Genomic DNA, 20,091 nt, shown 5'->3' with positions numbered 1-20,091 from the left:
GTGAATAGTTTACCACTGATGCGTACGCCACAACCATATAACTATAGTGAGCCAGCATGACGGTACTCTGTACGCGAGAAAGGGACAGCGAGTCGGTTATCAACTCGAAAGGCGAAGGTGACGCTTAAGATGGAAAAGGACAGACATATGTACTCCAGCTACGGATTTAGTATCCGGTATTCCCGTTCTAGAATTTGTATGTTTTGTGAGGTGTAGCTGCGATAACGCTGGTGGTGGTCAGCAGCTGACCTCTATAGATTATCTATAATTATAAATAAACTAGCCAAAGTGCTTAGATTTTTTTTAATATAATACAACAAACCCTAAGTAAAGACGCAAGAAGATATACATATTGTACAACAATGAAGTTATTGCTAAGTTTTAGTTAACTTTGCACAAGTAAATAATAATGCACTTATATTGTAATTACTACGACATATTAGTTGATTCTAAAGTAAAAACCGTTGACTTGACTGTTAATATTAGGCTTGAATAACATAAAATTTCTTTTTTAATACATATTTTTTTATGTAATTTAAAAAGCCGTAGATAATAACAAACTACACTTTAAAATAACCGCAAATTTAATAAGCTTATCAATATTATGCGACTATACAATGTAATTTACATATCGATATAAATCAATTACTACTATCGATATTATATACATCACTAGCCGGCACAAGACGTATAAAGAATGTATGGTAGGGGCACTGTTATGCAGCAATGGTAAAAATATTGTACTCCCGTTAGAATTTCACTTCCTAACGCGAAAGTTACTTGTTAGTTACCATGAAACAAAATCAAAGAGTTATACTATAAAAAGGTATTATGTATTTTTTTTAATTCTAAATAGAATCTATTTTTGGCCATTTCTACACCAACTTTAAAGAATAAATAATCTGTCTCTGCACGCATTGTGAAATATTTATAGCCTATCTTTTTCCTAATAATGTATTGTTTTTACTGACTGTAATTGGTTTAGTGTGTCAAATAAATATCATCATCATCATCATCACCAGCCGAAAGACGTTCACTGCTGGACAAAGGCCTCCCCCAAGGATTTCCACGTTGGCCGATCTTGCGCTGCCCGCATCCAAAGGCTTCCCGCGACTCGTTCTAAGTCGTCGGTCCACCTTGTAGGGGGCCTGCCCACGGTGCGTCTTCCGGTTCGTGGTCGCCACTCGAGAACCTTTCTGCCCCAGAGGCCGTCGGTTCTGCGAGCAATGTGCCCCGCCCACTGCCACTTCAATTTAGCAATTCTTCGGGCTATGTCGGTTACTTTGGTTCGCTTGCGGATTTCATCATTTCTGATTCGATCTCGCAGAGAAACTCCGAGCATAGCCCTCTCCATTGCCTATTGAGTGGCCTTGAGCCTTCTTACGAAGCCCATTGTGAGCGACCACGTCTCTGATCCGTAAGTCATCACTGGCAACACACACTGGTCGAAGACTTTCGACTTGATACACTGCGGTATTTGGGATGAGAAGATATCGTGTAGCTTTCCGAACGCTGCCCAGCCGAGTTGAATTCGACGATTGACCTCTTTCTCGAAGTTGGACCTACCTAGTTGGATGGTCTGACCTAGGTAGACATAGTTGTCTACAACTTCGAGTGCAGAATTTCCAACCTTGACTTGAGTGGGTGCAACATGGATGTTCGACATGATTTTCGTCTTGTCCATGTTCATTCTTAGACCCACTTGTTGGGAAACCCTGCTGAGGTCATCGAGCATAGTGCCGAGGTCTTCCAAGGTCTCAGCCATAATTACAATGTCATCGGCAAATCGAAGATGAGTGATGTACTCGCCGTTGATATTGATGCCAAGTCCGTTCCAGTCCAGAAGCTTGAAAACATCTTCCAATGCAGCAGTAAACAGTTTCAGAGATATCACGTCTCCCTGTCTTACACCTCTCTGCAGTTGGATAGGTTTTGAGTTCTGATCCTGGAGTCGGATTGACATGGTGGCGTTCTCGTACAAGCACTTTAACACCCTGATATACCGATAATCAATTTGGCACCTTTGAAGAGAATTCAGCACGGCCCAGGTTTCGATCGAATCAAAGGCTTTCTCATAGTCCACAAACGCTAAGCAAAGTGGCTGGTTATACTCCTCAGTCTTCTGTATAACTTGCCGCAGCTTATGTATGTGGTCTATGGTGCTAAAGCCTTTCCGGAATCCGGCTTGTTCGGGTGGCTGGAAGTCGTCAAGCCTTTGCTCGAGACGATTCGTAATGACTCTCGAAAACAACTTGTAAACATGACACAGCAGTGAGATGGGCCTGTAATTCTTCAGAAGGGTTTTATCACCCTTCTTAAAGAAAAGTACCACCACACTTCTGTGCCATGCTTTTGGCGTTTGACCTTTGGCAATGACGGAGTTAAAAAGCCTCTGAAGAGCCCTGAGGATCGGTGTACCACCCGCCTTCAGAAGCTCGGCTGTAATACCATCATCACCAGGTGCCTTGTTGTTTTTGAGTTGTCCGAGAGCCATTCTAATCTCGAAAAGACTGACGTCCTGAAAATCTTCAGTGTAGTGTCGGGTTAGTCTTGCTCTGGGATCTGCAGCATGACTACTGACAGGTGATTGAGCTGTCGTGTACAGCTGACCGTAGAACTTCTCAACCTCTTCCAACAGCTCAGATCTTGACGTGACTATTCTGCCATCCTCAGTTTTCAGCCTTGTCAGTTGACTCTGACCAACAGACAGATCTCTGGCGAACACTTTAGAGCCTTTGTTCCGCTCGATGGCCTGTTTAATGCGCATTGTATTAAATTGGCGAGTGTCGTGAGTTAGAGACTTTGAAATCTGTCTGTTGATCAGCCGATAGCCGGCAGCATCAGCTGGGGACGTCAGGATCATTTTCCGTCTTTCCTCCATAAGCCGTAGGGTAGAGGCAGAGATCTTTTTGGTTCCTTTTGTACGGCTGGTCTTGAAGGTCTTAGACCCAGCCGTACGGACAATTTCCACAAGCCTGTCGTTGTATGTGTCCACTTCCTCGCAGTCTGCTAGGCAATCGAATCGGTTTTGGAGTTCGAGCTGAAAGGCTTCGGGATTTCGGATTTGAAGAGGTGATGGTCGGAGCGTAGACTTCATCAGTCGGGACCTCTGGAGTTTAACATTGATATTTAACGAGCCTCTTACGAGTCTGTGATCGCTCCCATTTTTGACTGCATTGATCACGGAGACGTCATTAAATATTTGTCTTCTCGTCGACAAGATGAAGTCTATCTCATTCTTGGTTTTCCCATCAGGGCTCACCCAGGTCCATTTACGCTGACCTGGCTTCTTGAAAAAGGAGTTCATCATAAAGAGTCCCTCCTTCTCCATAAAGTCGGCCAACATCTAGCCCCGAGGGTTGCGGTCTCCAATTCCATGAGGTCCCACCTTTAACTCATCACCGAATCGTTTGCCCAGCTTCGCGTTAAAGTCCCCCATTACAACAGTGAAATGAGTCTTGTTGGTATATATGGCTTTAGATAAATCCTCATACATGACCTCAACCTCATCGTCGGAGTGTGTCGAAGTCGGCGCGTATACCTGTATGACCTTCAAAGAATACCGCTTGGTGATTCTGAGTATAAGGTACGCCACCCTAGCCGACACGCTCTCGATTTTCACAACGTTGTTAACGAGGTACTTGTGGACTATGAACCCGACACCACCTTGAGACAGTTGATCGCCCTCTCGGAAATAGAGAAGGTTACCGGATTTCAGGATCATCGTATCCTCTTCGGACTTCGGATAATCCGACGATATCCCAGTGTAACCTGCTCAATTCTTCCTCCAGTTCGATGATCTTCTCGTCAGCCCGCAGTGTACGCGTGTTATATTGCCAGGGCCAGAGGTCGTCGGTGTTGGTAACACGAAATCTGCCGGGGATTCTTAGCACCCCCTGCCCCGCCGTTACTACAGCTGTTACCAAGGCTAGGAATAGCAGGGCTGCCGGGGACTAGGGGCCGTGGTTTAGTTGCGCGAATCATGAGGGGATATGCCATAATCGCCACGCTTGGCAGACGGGTTGGCGATCGCAGTAAGTTAGTCATAGTACTCAGAGAGACGCTGCTGCCCGTTCTCTGGTGTATATTCCCTCGGGTCGACTTCTACGCCCCCCACGGGATGAGATGAGGTGGTGATATTCGTCGCCGTCACCACACGGCAAATAAATAAATAAGTACTTTATAGAAGTAGACTATTTAACAAGTAGATACTATTACTTTAGAGGCCTTTGCCCGGCATTTACAGGCTGTTTGAAGAAAAAATAATTTCATGCTTAATTTTGACTTGTTTTAGGCCGAGGTTTCACATGTTATGAGAAGTTGGCATATACTAGGCTTAAAAAAGGTAGCTTACGACCTTCTTGTGGTACAAGCTTGCTCCATACCAAATTTCATCGAAATCGGTTCAGTAGTTTAGCCGTAAAAGCATAACAGACAAACATAGTTACTTCCGCATTTATAATATTAGTAAATATTTAAGTACTAAAGTAAATTCAAATAGTTTTTGTTCCGCGCAAAATTAAAAAGTTGGAATTAAGTTTTAATTAAGTCGAATTATGATATTTATTTAAATGTTAAAGTTGTGTTAAGTATGAAAATGTTATCATAAAAACTGGTACTAAACTATGGTATGATCAAAGATGTATGCGAGAATATAGCATATGTCTAGACAATTTTACCCTGGAATGACGGCTCCACCCTCACTCGAAGTGATATATTGAGCACACAGGGCGAGCCGCAGCAAACATTACCACCGATTAGCTCAAATTGTGATCATGCTGCGAATTTATAGGTTCACCAATCATGTTTGTATTCGAGAAATTAATAGTCGACTTGTCCTAATGTTCTCTATAGTAAATTTGTTTATATATCATCATCATTTTCTTACCCGTATTTTCTCGCTAATTATGATGCCGAAATGGCCCAATGGTAAGAACGCGTGAATCTTAACCGATGATCGTGGGTTCAAACCCGGGCAAGCACCACTGTATTTTCATGTGCTTAATTTGTGATTATAATTCATCTCGTGCTTTACGGTGAAGGAAAACATCGTGAGGAAACCTGCATGTGTCTAATTTCACTGTAATTCTGCCACATGTGTATTCCACGAACCCGCATTGGAGCAGCGTGGTGGAATAAGCTCCAAGCCTTCTTCTCAAAAAAAAAAAAGGAGAGGAGGCCTTTAGCCCAGCAGTGGGACATTAACAGGCTGTTACGGATTACGGATTTACTCGCTGTTTTTCTTCTGATCACGATTGCGTTTGCTAGTTAGATAATTTAGTCCCTAATTCTTATCCGTGGGAAAACGTATACAATTGTTCAAAATAATCCCAGAAAAATATCAAATGACCTCATTATCAGTAATAATTGTAATTTATTTATGGCTCCTTTAATGACTTTATTAAAATATTAATTGTATCCTAATGGGCGAATTTCGGGAAAGGCGAGTTTCATTGATCAATCTTCGTAGGAGGTTCAGGTGTTCAGAGTCAGATGTAAAGTACTTCCTTCTTAAATTCCCTCACTCTCAAAGTCCTTTGAAGCAACAATTCGATGCCAGAAAAGAATTGGCGCAGGAACAACGGCTTTACGTGCTTTCCAATGCACGGGAGTGTATCAATGAATAAATATTCTCCATGTAATTATTAATATTAGAATTGGTAAATAAATCGCAAGTAGATAACAACATCCACTGTCAAAAAACTTTTTTGACACGGCAATGGTAAACGTTTGTACTGAGTTCATTTTAGAATTTTAAATTTGTAATTGCTAAATATTATATCAAAGTAAATAGTATATAAACAAATTACACACCAAAAACCCTTTAAATTCGTAAATAAAATCATCATATTAAATATGTCTGGAGGCCCTGAGGCAACAAAGAAGCGGAAGGTGGAATATATATAATATTCCAAATAATTTGAACATTTTTTTTCAGTTGGTGTAAAAAAATCTAATAATAGCTTGTACTTAACTGTATATATATATATATAAAATTAAATTATAATACAATATTAAATTATATAGGGTTATAAAACCATGCGAGCTTTTTTTGAATTTCAAAAAAAGCTCGCTAAATTGTTGATTATTTCGCTGGATTTAATTTTTGAACATAAAATATATAAGGTGCAATTGTATAGTTGTCAGAATTGAGATGTTTTTTTAGAAATGGAGGCTACATTTCCGGATACCCCGAGAAGCTACTTTACTCGTCATGACTATATTTATGTCATGAGTATATTTGACTACTTTTTTCATACATTATTTTTTAATAAAAGTCTTTATTATTTCCCTATATATATACCTAGTTTTAATTTTTTGCATTTCGCGTGTCGATTGATTCTTTGCTACAGCATAACATATTATGATTTTATCATTTAAGGAAAAATATTTAAATACATCAAAATGTTTTCTTATAATTTTATTGAAGACAGGTTAAACAAAATTTGAATTTAGTTAAGTAATTTTGTCTAGACATGTCATAATTTGTCTTCTACCAATTTTATACATACTATTTTACACAAGTGTGATTTATTGCTTTTATAAAACTAACAGGCCCGACCATCATTGTGTATAAAATTAACATAAAATATTATGATATTTTGTATAAATAAACGTAATAGCTTAGTATAGCTTTATTCACTTCAATCAATCAATCAACAGCCAATCGTTGTCCACTGCTGAACATAGGCCTCTCCCAAGGTGCGCCAAAGCTCCCTGTCCTCCGCCTTCCGCATCCAGTATATTTTTATTTATTCACTTGTACATATATTTTTAATAATTATTGGAAGTCCATAAAATGAAGTAAGATAACATAATGGTAAGAACAGGTAACATAGCTTCTGGATTCAAACCAGAGTAAGCGTCGCAAACAATAAAATACTTTACAGATTTTTCTCGTTGACTTGTCATAAATGTGTCATAAATATGTAATTTTTTAACTATCTCTACTAACATCTATATAAAAACGATTGTTTGTATGTTTACCCATTATCCGTTCCTAAGCCATTGATCCGTTTGTGATGAAAAGTTGGGAAGTTGCTCTGTATACGCTGGGGAAGTTTCCTGGTCTATAAGAATACCTAAACTTTTATTGTACTCGTGCCAAGACGGGGTGGGTAGCTAGTATATTAAGAAACCCATTTAATATGGTCGTTTAGACAAAGCTGTAAATCTTAAATGTTATAACAGAATGATGAAGAAACCTTCATACTATTTTCCTTAATAAGAAAGAAGTATATAATCTTAGACATAAATAACATATTATTTAACTTAATTTTATCCAAGCGTTAATTTAACTTTTATTATATTAAGTAGATTAAATTTAAATTATTTTTTATACTTTAAGTGGCTTTCTTTAAGTACAATTTCTTCGTCTTAAGTATTTGTCGTTAAGTAAACAAACATATAATTACTAAAATATATATAAAAATCTTAAACTAATTGATTTTTCAATCCGTTTGCTTAAACATCTCCACTTTTGTTAAAAAGTAAGCTGGTTTAATCTTCTTTATAAAAATCAACTAAATTATAAAGAACACGACACAAACGCTCACTAATTACTGACAAACGTTCTGATTTCGCGGACCCTGCCTACTCGTTGTCGTTAAGTTTATCAACATTGATAAAGCAATTCCTTCCATGGCTATGTGGGTCGAACGAACACTTGTATTTACCAGGGGTTGCGGTCGCGACAAATATCGTTTAATTTTTAAAATGTCTGGTTAATTTAAATAGAGATATGTTCGATATCACCCCCCAATCTTCTTTTGTGTATCGTTTATTTAATTTAGAAGAAATACGAGCATTTAGTGATGATTATTAATCACCAGAATGTGATTCGATTGGAATTTAAAGCGTTATGCCCCTTTAACTAAACTCTTCCTGCTGCTATATTCCGTAAATTAAGTAACATAAACTTAATTGTATATTTGGCTGTTGAGTAAGCGGTGATAGGTACAACTATCCTTCTGGGTAGATTGAACTTGAGACACCGATACGCCAGATGGAGACTTAGATATTAAGATATCGAAGGGCTTAGAAATCATCACGAATAGTATCAACTGAATAGACTATACAAGTATTTAACGTATACCAAAACCAAAGCTCCAAACTAATTTGAATGTAAATTACTTATTCCTTATATGTTCGGAGTTTCCAGATATCGAAAAAAGTATTGGAATAGAATAATGAATCGTGAACTTTCCATCTTGTATGTTTATTTAAAAAATTTAAAAGGGGATAAAATTATAATGATCATCCAAATGTATTCCAAGGCGCTCCCCATAGTTTATTGATGGTGGTTTAAGGAGATATTCAAATTCTAGCGTGGTATTTTTAATACCAAATAACCTATTCGCAGCATCAACTCTTGTTCTAAGCAAACCACTAAAACATTAGGTACCTTTATTTTAATAGATTTAGAACGATAAAGTAGCTGTTCAATCAAAAGTAACAATAAAAGTAGACGTTTATTGAAGTATCGTTCGTACATTATCGCGGCAGCATTAGGAATGTAGAAAAGTCCTTAACAATTGTTTCTTAAAAAACACTTGTGCAAACAGCATTAGGTTTTCGAGCAGTGTTACTAGCGCGCGCGCAGGTTGCGCGTGTCAAAATGGCCGACTTTTTATTTCTATCGATTCGAGGAAGATGGTGATGGTTTTGTGATGAGGACGACCCGAGCGGATGAGCAAACTGTATCCTGGACCAGTTTGTTCGCCCCGGCTCGTGTCGTCTAGGTCACAATGTCAGCGTGGCTAATCTCTCGACACGTCTCGACGCTATCCATCTATATACCTAGGTAACGTGCACATTATTGCCTTCTTTTATTATACATCGCACACAATTTCACTAGCATATGTTGAATTTATAAATTCTTTAAATCATGTATTAATTGATTTTTTTACTATTTAATTTGTAATTTCAGCCTTAGGTCACTAATTTATTCTTATTCAGGCCTTGTAAGGTTATCTAAACGTTTTTCTATATAATACATATATATTAGCATTAAAACAGTAATTCATGTTATATAATAGTGATTAGCAGAAAAAAGCCTTAAGTAAAATGCCTTAACAAATAAAAATCGACACAAAGATATTGGTGTCTAATCGATCGAAATTCAGCTGCATTGAAGTCTTTAAAGAATTAAAAAAAAAGTCTTTAAAATCTACAAAAATATATGTATATTAAAATGTGTTTGTCAGGTAATTTTGAAAAAGCGTATTAAGTTGAATGAAATCTAATCTATCAAATGAAAGATGAAATCACCGGCTACACTTAAATGTATAATTAAAAATAATCAACTTATTGTAATCATTTATGTATTAATGAAGGACAACAGTTCGCTTATTATTATTATAATCGTTTTTTGAAAAGCTTTTATTTCCAAATCGGCCACATTAATACGCGAAGGAAATGTCATAGAATATGGTAGCATTGATCGTAAATATAATTTAATAATTTGCTGAAAATAACTGTAGTTCACTGCCGGAGGATTATAATTTACTGGTGGTAGGACTTTGTGTAAGCTCGTCTGAGTAGGTATTAGCCACTGATCAGATATTCTACCGCAAAACAGTAGTACTAGGTATTATTGTGTTCCGGTTTAAAGGGTGAGTGAGCCAGTGTAATTACAGGCACAAGGGACATAACATCTTAATTCCCCAGGTTGATGACGCAATGGCGATGTAAGTGATGGTTAATATTTCCTACAATGTCAATATCTATGGGCCACTTAACATCAGGTAGCTCATATATGCCCGTCCGCCTACCTATTGTATGAAAAAAAAAATGCATTAGCCTTGTCTTCTATGCCTTTTTTGTAATTTTATAATCAAGAGGCGACATAGCCCAGTGGCTGGAACACCTGAATCTTGATGGTTGGTACGGTAATCAGCGCCAGTGCATCCAGGTGCTTAAAATGTGTTCACCACATGTATTCACATGTATTCACCATGAGATGAATTATAATCTCATGGTGAATACATGTGCATGTGTTGAATGAAAATTTGTCACATATGTTTCCACAAGCCCCATTGGGGCAGCATGTTGGAATAAGCTGACCTTCTCCTCAAACGGAGAGCAGCCTTAGCCTTAGTGGAACATTTACTTAGGCTGTTACATGACGTAACTGACAGTGACGCCTGTAAGTAGCATTAGCAACGAAATGTAAATAAATTATTTTAATATTAAACTAATTGATACACTATAAGTACACTTCGACGAACACCACTGGTGCTAATAAAAGAGATATGTTTTTATAGTGTACCGTTTTCATCCGTAGCCAATACAAATATTAAGAATATTATAGAAAATCACATCTAAATAGCAAAATTATTTATGTTCTATAATCTTTGAGAGTTATTTTTATACCTTGTTCACATTTAAAGTTTTATTTGTAAATGTTTATATAATATTTATTTTACTAAATTCATTCATTGTTTTTTCTTCTAACACCTAATCACCGCAATCATAACCCACTAATAATAAGAGTTACCTATTGTAAGAATTATTGCGAAACATAATCACGATCCAAAGACTACAAAATTAAAACATAATAAAGATTTTCAACTAACCCTTAATTTCTATATTAATTATTAAAATTTGGATCGTATAGGAAAAGCGACATTTTACCGTATCGAAATATGCATATACATACATAAATATGAAAACGACTTACATAAAACTTTACGCTACAATTAAGCATACTCTATTTCTACATCTTTCTTGCTCTCTATTTCAAATCATTTAGCACGTTTTTTTACAATGTCATATTTTTATGCAAGTAAATAACTTACTAGTAAGGTATAAAAAAGTTTATTAAACTGTCGCCTTTGAATATATGTTTCACATGTTCTCGCGAGCTGTGAAATATATCTTTTTAAAAATGGAAAATACTGGCTAACAGACAGCATTTAAAATTTGATAGGAATCACAGACAAGTGTTTATAAAATGACAAAATTACGAGGTTGTTTATTGAACGCGGCAAGAGATATAACGCTGGTGAAATGAATAAATGTAATGAGTAATAGTTTTCATATAAACAGCGTAAACGATGTTAGCAATTACATACTGACGGTAAAGTGGCAATGTTTGACTACTGTTGTCTCTCCTGATCTCGATCCCACTCCCTCGTTCACACTTCAGCCCTGAAGTAAAGAAATGTTGGATAATTGGTGACAATCGTGTCTGCCACCAGAGACATTAATTAGACATATCGGTTCGTCACTGTGGAAACTATTGCAAAATAATTTTATTTCTAGCGTAAAAGTTTTCACACTCTCAAGTACAATTACTTAGTCGTGATTTTTAATCGACGCGTCCTACAAGCGTTATCGGGTCGTTATTTCGAAAATTCCGCCTAGAAACAATGCAGTCGTAAACTCGTGTAATAACTAGGGCGTGTTATGCTCATATATGGAATTTACGACCTTATTACCTTCAACGAATAAATACAATCGGTTGTCCTATATTTCTAAGTAATAATATGAAATTTCTTCAGAATTTATAGTGTTTGAATGTTAATAGATACAGAAATTCGTTTCTTAAAAACTGCTAGGTACCTATGTAAGTGTAACTAAGTATAAAATATAACAAGAATATATTATACCTACATATTCTATAAATTAATTTCACAATCCTTTTACAATCGTTATTGGTCGTATTCATTCAAAATAATGTCAAAACATACACAGTTATTTCGACCTGAAATAATTTAAAAATAAATTGTTTTTATATTAATAGTGATAATTATGTGTGATTTCTTTTTAGACACTTCTTCAATTTTAAGAAGATTTGTTTTTTTTTTCTCGATGATATTGAATATATCATGCCTTATTTAGTTTTCGGTAAAATAAAAATATTTTTTGCATAACCCTAAGGTTTATTCAAATCCATTGAGGGATTTTCATGTTATGCATTCCTTTACCTCAAATATTTTAAAATTTTGTATTCTCGTGCACAATTTATATAAGAACGCTCAATCTCTTAAGTTCTGTCCAGTTTATATAAAAAAAATCGTCCATTTTCTAATAAGCTAAATTAATATCTGAGTATCAAATTATTAAAAAGTAGTAAATTGTCTATGGTTTAAATAAAAACCAACACGTTTTAGTTTTGTTGTATTGTATGCAATAGGTCATGACGTAATTTTTTTAATCATTAACATTATTACAAGAATGTTTTTAATCTATCATGGCTATACATAGAACGTTCATTATAAAAAGCATATTTCCATAGCGTAAAATTGTCCGAGCTCTTATCGGGACCATAAAAGACTTCAACTAGAAAAATAAACGATTGCCTTGCAATAAATCCGTGTTGTTCAAGTCGATTGCAAACGTTTAATCAAATATGCAATATGCTACGAGTTCCCTTATCGAACTTTAGGGTTTATTGAATTGGTTACGGCTATGTAACACCGCATGTATTACACTTATGCTCGTAAAACTTGCTTTTCATTGTTTCCTCCTACTTCGTTTTAAAATTACAATTACTATTTGGTGGTAGGGTGGTACGTTGTTGATGCCCGGCAGGATAGGTAGGATGAGTAGGTCATCAGTTATTCTACCGCCAAACAGCAACACTAATAGTGTAACTACAAGGATATAACATACCGTAACAGCCTGTGAATGTCCCACTTCTGGGCTAAAGACCTCTCCCTTTTTTTTAGGTGAAGGTTTAGAGCTTATTCCACCACGCTACTTCAGTGCGTTTCCTCACGATGTTTTCCTTCACCATAAAGCACGAAATGATTTATAATCACAAATATAGGATATAAAATCTTAGTTCCAAAAGTTGGAGACGCATTTGCAATAAAAGAAATGGTTAATATTCCTTACAGGTTCAATGTATATAGGCGGTAGTGATCATTTGCCAATCCGCCTACCTATATTTTGTATTTAAATTATAAAAAATATATTATTAACACAATAAAAGTAAAACTCTAATTCTATTAATACTTTAAATAATTACATAATAGTTGATATTGTAAAATGATTGTAGGTACTGCACGTTCTAAGCTACAATAAATAAGTACCGATATACGTAAGTACTAACGTATAATAAACACACCAGTAGAAGTAATAAATTTTATTATGTGTTAATTTTAATATCTTTAGTATAATAACTTTTTTTTTTTTTTCGCCGGGAGGGCAAATGACTCTACTCCACCTGATGGTAAGTGGTAGTAGAGTCCAAACGCGACGACGGCCAGTACAGACGGGAAAAACTTTCTGCACTAGCCGCCTTCGCCTTGCCGGCCCGCAAGATGCCTCTTCACGCCTCGTTTGAAGGAACCCGGGTTGTAAGAGGAGGGGAACACGTGAGCTGGTAAGGAATTCCATTTTTTGGAAGTGCGACAAAGAAAGGAGTTGCCAAATTTCTTTGTTCACGATGGAATTGATGTCACAGTTAGGCGGTGATATCGAGAACCAGCTCGCGTGGACTTAAGAAGGAAAGGGGAAGCAGGAATTAGAGAGAATAATTCCTCAGAGCACTCGCCGTGATACAGTCGATAGAAAGCGCTCAGTGCTGCTATCTCACGACGCAATTGTAAAGGTTCAAGGGTGTTTGTGACCTTTACGTCACCAATAATGCGACGCTGCAACCGGTCTAAGGCCTCCAGTAGGTACTTAGCGGAGCCATCCCAAATGTGCGAGCAATATTCCACGCAAGACCGTACCTGTGTTTTGTACAGCAGGCACAGTTGTTGTGGCGTGAAAAAACGCCGCACCTTGTTCAGAACTCCGAGTTTCCGTGAAGCTGTTTTTATAACAGCCTCGATGTAATCCCTTGGACTAAGGTCGCAGCGAACGTCAATCCCCAGCATGGCGATTTTGCTTTGTATCACCAGCGGAGTACCACAGAGGGAGGGAAGAGAGGAAAATGCTGACTTTTTCGCTGTGACAGCGCATACCTGTGTTTTCTTGGCATTAAACTCAACAAGATTATCAGAGCCCCATTTGGCATATTTATTATGACATATTATGACATATTTTAAATTTAATTATAACAAAATATCATATATTGTTACTTCGATGACAATCGTTCAGTTCTCCGTTTTTTATATCTGCGCGGGAATTATAATTTTTTTAACCTTTTTTTTACCAAACGATACCAATGACGTTCTGAAACCGATTATATTTTTTATTGAATCAAATACAATATAGAAATATGTAATTATTAAATATATTAAATAAAGTACATAAATAAGTATTTCTAACACGTAATAAAAAACAGTTATTTTTTTATTGCGGTATATATATGAAAAACAAATGTTATGGATTTTAATTAAAGAGGTTAATTATGTAATATCAATGTTAAGTTATGTTCGGTAGGTTATGTTAATATTTAATTTGTTTATGTTTGTTGCCCCGCTACTGCCTTCAGATACAGTAAAGGTTTATAGAATAAAGTAATATAACATAATAACTTTTTATTATCAGTACCTACTCTTGGTAAATCCTGTGAATTCCTGTGTAAAATATTGTCATTCTATATCTTTATTAAATATCTCTATCAAAGATATTATGATGAAACCATAGACAATTAAGTACTTTTTAATGATTTGACATATGTATTTCTAACAGCAAACTAGGTATAAGACCGCAGATACCGTGATCAAATTACAGGTCGAAATTTCTCAGTAGAGAAATGCAGTGTTTATACTCCCGTGTTTTAAAAATTAGGTAAAGCCGTTGGTCGTGCGCCTGAAGTCTTATTGTTCATGGTAGATTTGCTTTCACATCCGACTACGAGATTGAGGGAAAAGCCCATATGTGTTTGTGTACATACTTGTGCATTATAATGTATCCTGTGCAGTTGGCTAGTCCCTGTTGAAAATTGCCGTCGTGGCGTTAGTATAGAATGGTGGCGATAGAAGAACATCTTAATTTTTTTGATTTGATAACACCCATCTATATATTTAAGTACAATATGACAGAAACATTACAATAATAAATTCGTTGGTAACCATAGGTAATGGGCAGAGTTTTAGGAGACATACTAGAGACTAAGGCTCAGTGTTAGCTTAATTCTTCTCTTGCAAATACATGCAGATTTTCCGTATTAAAAAAAAAACATTCGGTTTCGGAAGGAACTAATCTTAATTAGAATATAATCTGGTAATATAATAAAGTATTTTATTCAAATAAAACACTTGGTTTAAAGCTTCCAATGTTTTATTTTGTCCATCATTCTATTCGCCGCTAATTTTCGTACATATGTATTGTTTTATCTGACAAGGTAGACAAAATTTATATTTAGTAAAACTAACATAATATTGTGTTTTCTATTTATTATTCTTTATTTCTTATTGCGCCATCGATGTTGCCAGCAACAAAATAGTTTATATTTCATTTGATAAATTGTAAATAATTTGAGGACGAACAACAAACATATTTTTAGTGTGATTTAAATATATATTTTAATCTAATATGATAAATACTTTTTTTTTTAATTAACAATTAAATTAAAAATTTTTTTAATTATCTTATACTATATGTAGCTAAATAACCCTCCAAAAATCGTCCTGCTTCTGCATGCTTATTTACTTCCGTATATAAAATATTTGATTAGGTGTCCATTACTAGATTTGATGTGTAACAACTCAATAAGCCGTAAATAAACTAAAGTTGAATAATTTGCCATGGTTATTGGTTAGCCGGTATAGAAACGATGGGTTGCAGCACCATCTAGCGGCGAGTTACAAAATCGAAAACTTTATTACAATCTCCGCCAGAAATAAAATCATGTACACCGACTATCATAATAGTCAAATCTCAAACAGATATACTATCTTTTTATATATTATCATAATGATAACTAAATATCTTCTTCTTCTGCCTAGCGTTTTCCCGGCCTAGTAACGCGAGGGTCCGCTTTCCTGCATCTATGCCTCCACTTTGCCCGATCTGAAGCGTCCTCCTTTGTGAGATCGTGCTCTCTCATATCGTCCCTCACAACATCGAGCCAGCGCTTCTTGGGCCTGCCGCGGGATCTAGGGCCTTCGATAACAAATTCCAGGCATCGGTTCCCAACATAGTCTGGTGGTCTGCGGCTAATGTGGCCAAACCAACGCAGACGGCTTTCCTGCAACTTATCCGCTACATCGCAAACGACAAGGCTACCACGAATGTGCTCGTTACAAATGCGATCTAGTCGCGTAACGCCACACATCCACCGCAGCATCTTCATTTCCGCGACGTGAAGTTGCTGTACGTGTCTCGCGAGAGCTGGCCACGTCTCGCCGCCGTACAATAAGACTGGTCGGGTGATGCACTTGTACACAAGGCCCTTTAATTTCACCGGTATCCTGCGATCACAGATTACCCCGGTGACTTCCCGCCATGTAGTCCAGGCTGCGTTTTTCGAGCTCTGACGTCGAGGTCGATTGTACCAGACTCGTGCAGTACGGACCCGAGGTATTTAAACTTTTCCGTCTTGATAACGGATTCTCCGCCTATCTTTATGGGTTCGGGGTCCGTACTGCCACAGGCCATCTACTCGGTCTTCGCAACATTTAGCATCAGACCTCCCCTCTCTAGCACACCCTTCCACTGGTTCACTTTTTGCTATAATACCTGTTTGTCCTCATCTACCAGTGCAATGTCATACATCATGAGCCAGGGAGACGGCTCATGGGCTTTCACTGTGACAACGTCAAGCACTACACTGAACAGAAAAGGACTCAGGGCCGAGCCTTGGTGGACACCAACTGTGATCGGGAAAGGGTGTGAGTCGCCAACGGCGGTCCTTACTATTGATTCCGAATTATGGTACATGTCTCGGATAATGTCAATTATGGCACGTTCAACTGAATATAACAGTCACAAATGGAAATAATGTCGCGACGCAAAATGAAAAAGAAAAAACCAATATATTACACATTTATTAAATTATTCAACTACATATTATATCTTTAGAATTAATTAAGTGACTAAATCAACATTTAACTACATTTCCTTAGTGCCGTAGCTTTACGATTTGGGTGCAAAAAGTGTTGTGTTGAAACATTTGTGCAATTTATTTTAAAAAAAAATAAAGCATAATAATTTTTCCCAAACTTAATATGGTTATAAAACAATAAATCAATTAATATATCGGTAATTATAAAAAAAAATAAGCAGGTACTGTGACATTACAGCGCATATATAAAAAAATATTTAGGACTGCAGCATTACATATCATTGCATCTTCTAACTATTCTCTTTATTACCTTAATTTACATAGCATATCTTATTTATTAAACCTAATGCACAAAATAAGATTCAATAAAATCGTACGAAAAATTCCTGCATTACATCATATGAGCAATTTACAAATAGTATAACACCGTTCTATAATATTTTCTATAGTTCAATCAAAATAGTAATATTAATTATTCTCTGGGGTTACTCACGTTGTACAGACATTAAAGCAAAAGCTGTTTACCGTAGACAGATAGTAGATGAGGAAATTATTTACTAATCACTTGCAAATTAGATTTTGACCAAATTTTGTTCATTGAACCCTTAAACATTAAAACGTTATTTACAATAAATTCTCATTTTTTAACTATAAATAGGAGCGAATCAATTTATAAGAAATCAATATTCATCTTGATTTCGTATTTTGTTATTATATTTCGCATAATCTGAGACAGAGGGGACCAGATGGTTTTCACCCATTAACATTTGGATTAATTTTTTTTAAGAATTAACTAACATTTTAGAAGCGCTGCTAATTATGAAGACGTTATATTCTGACATCGTCACGTCGAAAGTCAAATTTGTTATTTGCAGAACATCTGAGCGTGAAGACTATGTATAATTTACAATTTAGAGAAGGAATTTGCTCAAGATTGACAAGCTTGAGCAAATTCCTATTTGAAAATTCATAGTTACAAGATATGCGACTTAATTAGACACCTCATTGGAAAGAGAACCCCTTTCCAGCCGTGGGGCCTCCGGGGGCCGCGGGGACCGCGTCGCGTGCGCTCAGTACCGAGAGCGCTGTTACCGTTGCGTCTATTACGTGATCAGCGCGGATGTAATATAATCATAAGTCCACTGATACTTCTATATTTGAATAACATCAAATATGAGAATCGAGTATTATATTATATTATCTACATTATAAGCTATGTTACAGTTCTGTATACTATTTGGAAAAAATATGCGAGTTTTCGTTCAATTCCACGACAATTTAACGCTTATATTTAATGCTCAAATATTGAGATACTGTCCTTACGCGGTCTCCGATACCGTTTAATGCGCAATATATATTTCGTTCTAGATATATATACATATTATAGTTTTAATCTTTAAATAATAATTACGAGATGTTTGTGATTTTATGATTAGTCTTATATTTAGATAATTTTCAAAAATATATTCTATCACCAATAAAAATCTATAATTTTGATTTCAGCAGTATTTACAGTAGCTTTAGAGATTTCTTCACAAGACGTCGTTTTAAGACATATTTATTTGTCTGTGGTATAAACTATTGTATTGAAAATAATATTGTCTATGCGCTTTCAAATATACTCGCTCATCTCTTAAACCTTTTTGTACCGTTTTGTACATCTTTATTCGTTCCATTTTACAGCGTGAACTTGGTACTAATTATAATTACGAATAGTAAACATTATAACGTATTAATAACCTATTTTAACACAACTGTTGATGATAATGACAGTACAAATTATAAGCGAATCAACCGAGTTATAACGGTTTGTCCCTGTCTAATATGCTTATTTCATGATGTAAGAAAGAGATAGACATTAAATCGTAAATTCAAAATAAATTTAATCGAAATATCGTAATGAAAGCTATTTAAATGACCAATAGTTTGATTTTATTACATTATTTAATGAAAATAGACTTTATACCGAGATAAATAGGATATAGATTTGAGTAACTCCGCGATTGAGTTGCGTCATCAATAACTTTTATTACTATGATAACATTATTAAAATTCCACAATGGATTATTAATATACACTAACCGTAGCAATTTCTACTACACATAGATACATATTAATATTTATTTCCCGACAATATATTATACTATCAACGTCTTTTATTATCCTCATAGATTCAAATCTCGATGTTTTTTTTTAATTCCATTTTTTATTAATAACATTACGCACTATAAATGTATTTCGATTTTTTGACACATTTAATTATAAATAATCTGCCTATTAATATAATTTTTTTATTCCTCATTTACTTATAAGTAATTCACTAACAAAAATAGTTAATTTTAATTTGAAATATATAATTTATATTATAATAAAGATATCTCACAAGAATTCGACAGCTATTGATAAACAGATGACATTTCATATTGAGATTAAATGAAAAGATAGACGCAAATTATTATACGGTTTACAAAATAATACGTATATATTATTAGTTCTTCTTTTTATAAAAATAGAATACGTAGTGTGGACGACTTTATAATGAGCTATTACATTTAATAACATTTATCGGTCAAAGCCATTGATCTCAATTCGTGTCATTTCTATTATTTTGTGTCACTTATTACTCTCTCAGCTAATTTGTAACAAGAAAATATTATCATGGAGGAAATTATATTAAAATTATTTAAATACCAAAAAGGTAATCGTGTAAAAAGCATCTACTGTCCGAAGTCTTGTTTTTTTTTCTATTACGTATAATTGTTCCAAATGGACACGGAGAATTAATCTATCCACACACTCACGGACGGGGCCGGATTTATACATCAAATCGCTAAAAACCAGGTGCCCCGCGAAGTGTTTTTCGTTATCGGTAATTTGCCCCCATTGCAGTCCGTCTCCACACTTTTAAAACGCCAAACGCAACATTCTCGACGCCCCGAGGACCGTCGATCGGCGCGACCCCGCCACGGACCGGGACTAGTCCAGGAGGGGGGGCGAGGGGGTCTGCGCGGCGGGGGAGAGCGGGGCCGGGGGCGGCGCCGGCGGGGCGGATCACCGCGACGGGCACGAGCTGACGGCGGACTTGCCGCTCAGGCAGGAGAACCCGCTGGTGGCCGACTGCAGGCTGGACATCGAGCCCCTGGAACGAGCGGCGCGTTAATGCCGATACGACCGCGCAGGAG

At 36.1% G+C, this 20,091-nt stretch overlaps 1 protein-coding gene across 5 annotated transcripts in view; it reads right to left on the bottom strand.

Annotated features, from left to right (window-relative positions):
- Nucleotides 1–16,873: 16,873 nt before the first annotated feature.
- LOC126774046 (protein real-time) overlaps nucleotides 16,874–20,091 on the bottom strand; it is a 61,033-nt gene continuing 57,815 nt past the window's right edge. For all 5 annotated transcript variants that reach the window (XM_050495361.1, XM_050495363.1, XM_050495366.1 and 2 more), the window contains one exon: nucleotides 16,874–20,048. In XM_050495361.1, the coding sequence (XP_050351318.1) occupies nucleotides 19,961–20,048 (88 nt within the window). In that variant the 3' untranslated portion in view covers nucleotides 16,874–19,960. The remainder of the gene's footprint in view (nucleotides 20,049–20,091) is intronic.

Source organism: Nymphalis io, chromosome 15 (genome assembly GCF_905147045.1).
Source record: "Nymphalis io chromosome 15, ilAglIoxx1.1, whole genome shotgun sequence".
In the NCBI taxonomy this organism is placed as follows: Eukaryota; Metazoa; Arthropoda; class Insecta; order Lepidoptera; family Nymphalidae; genus Nymphalis; species Nymphalis io.
Note: the sequence above shows the minus strand (reverse complement) of the source record. Positions and strands in the feature narration are given on the sequence as shown.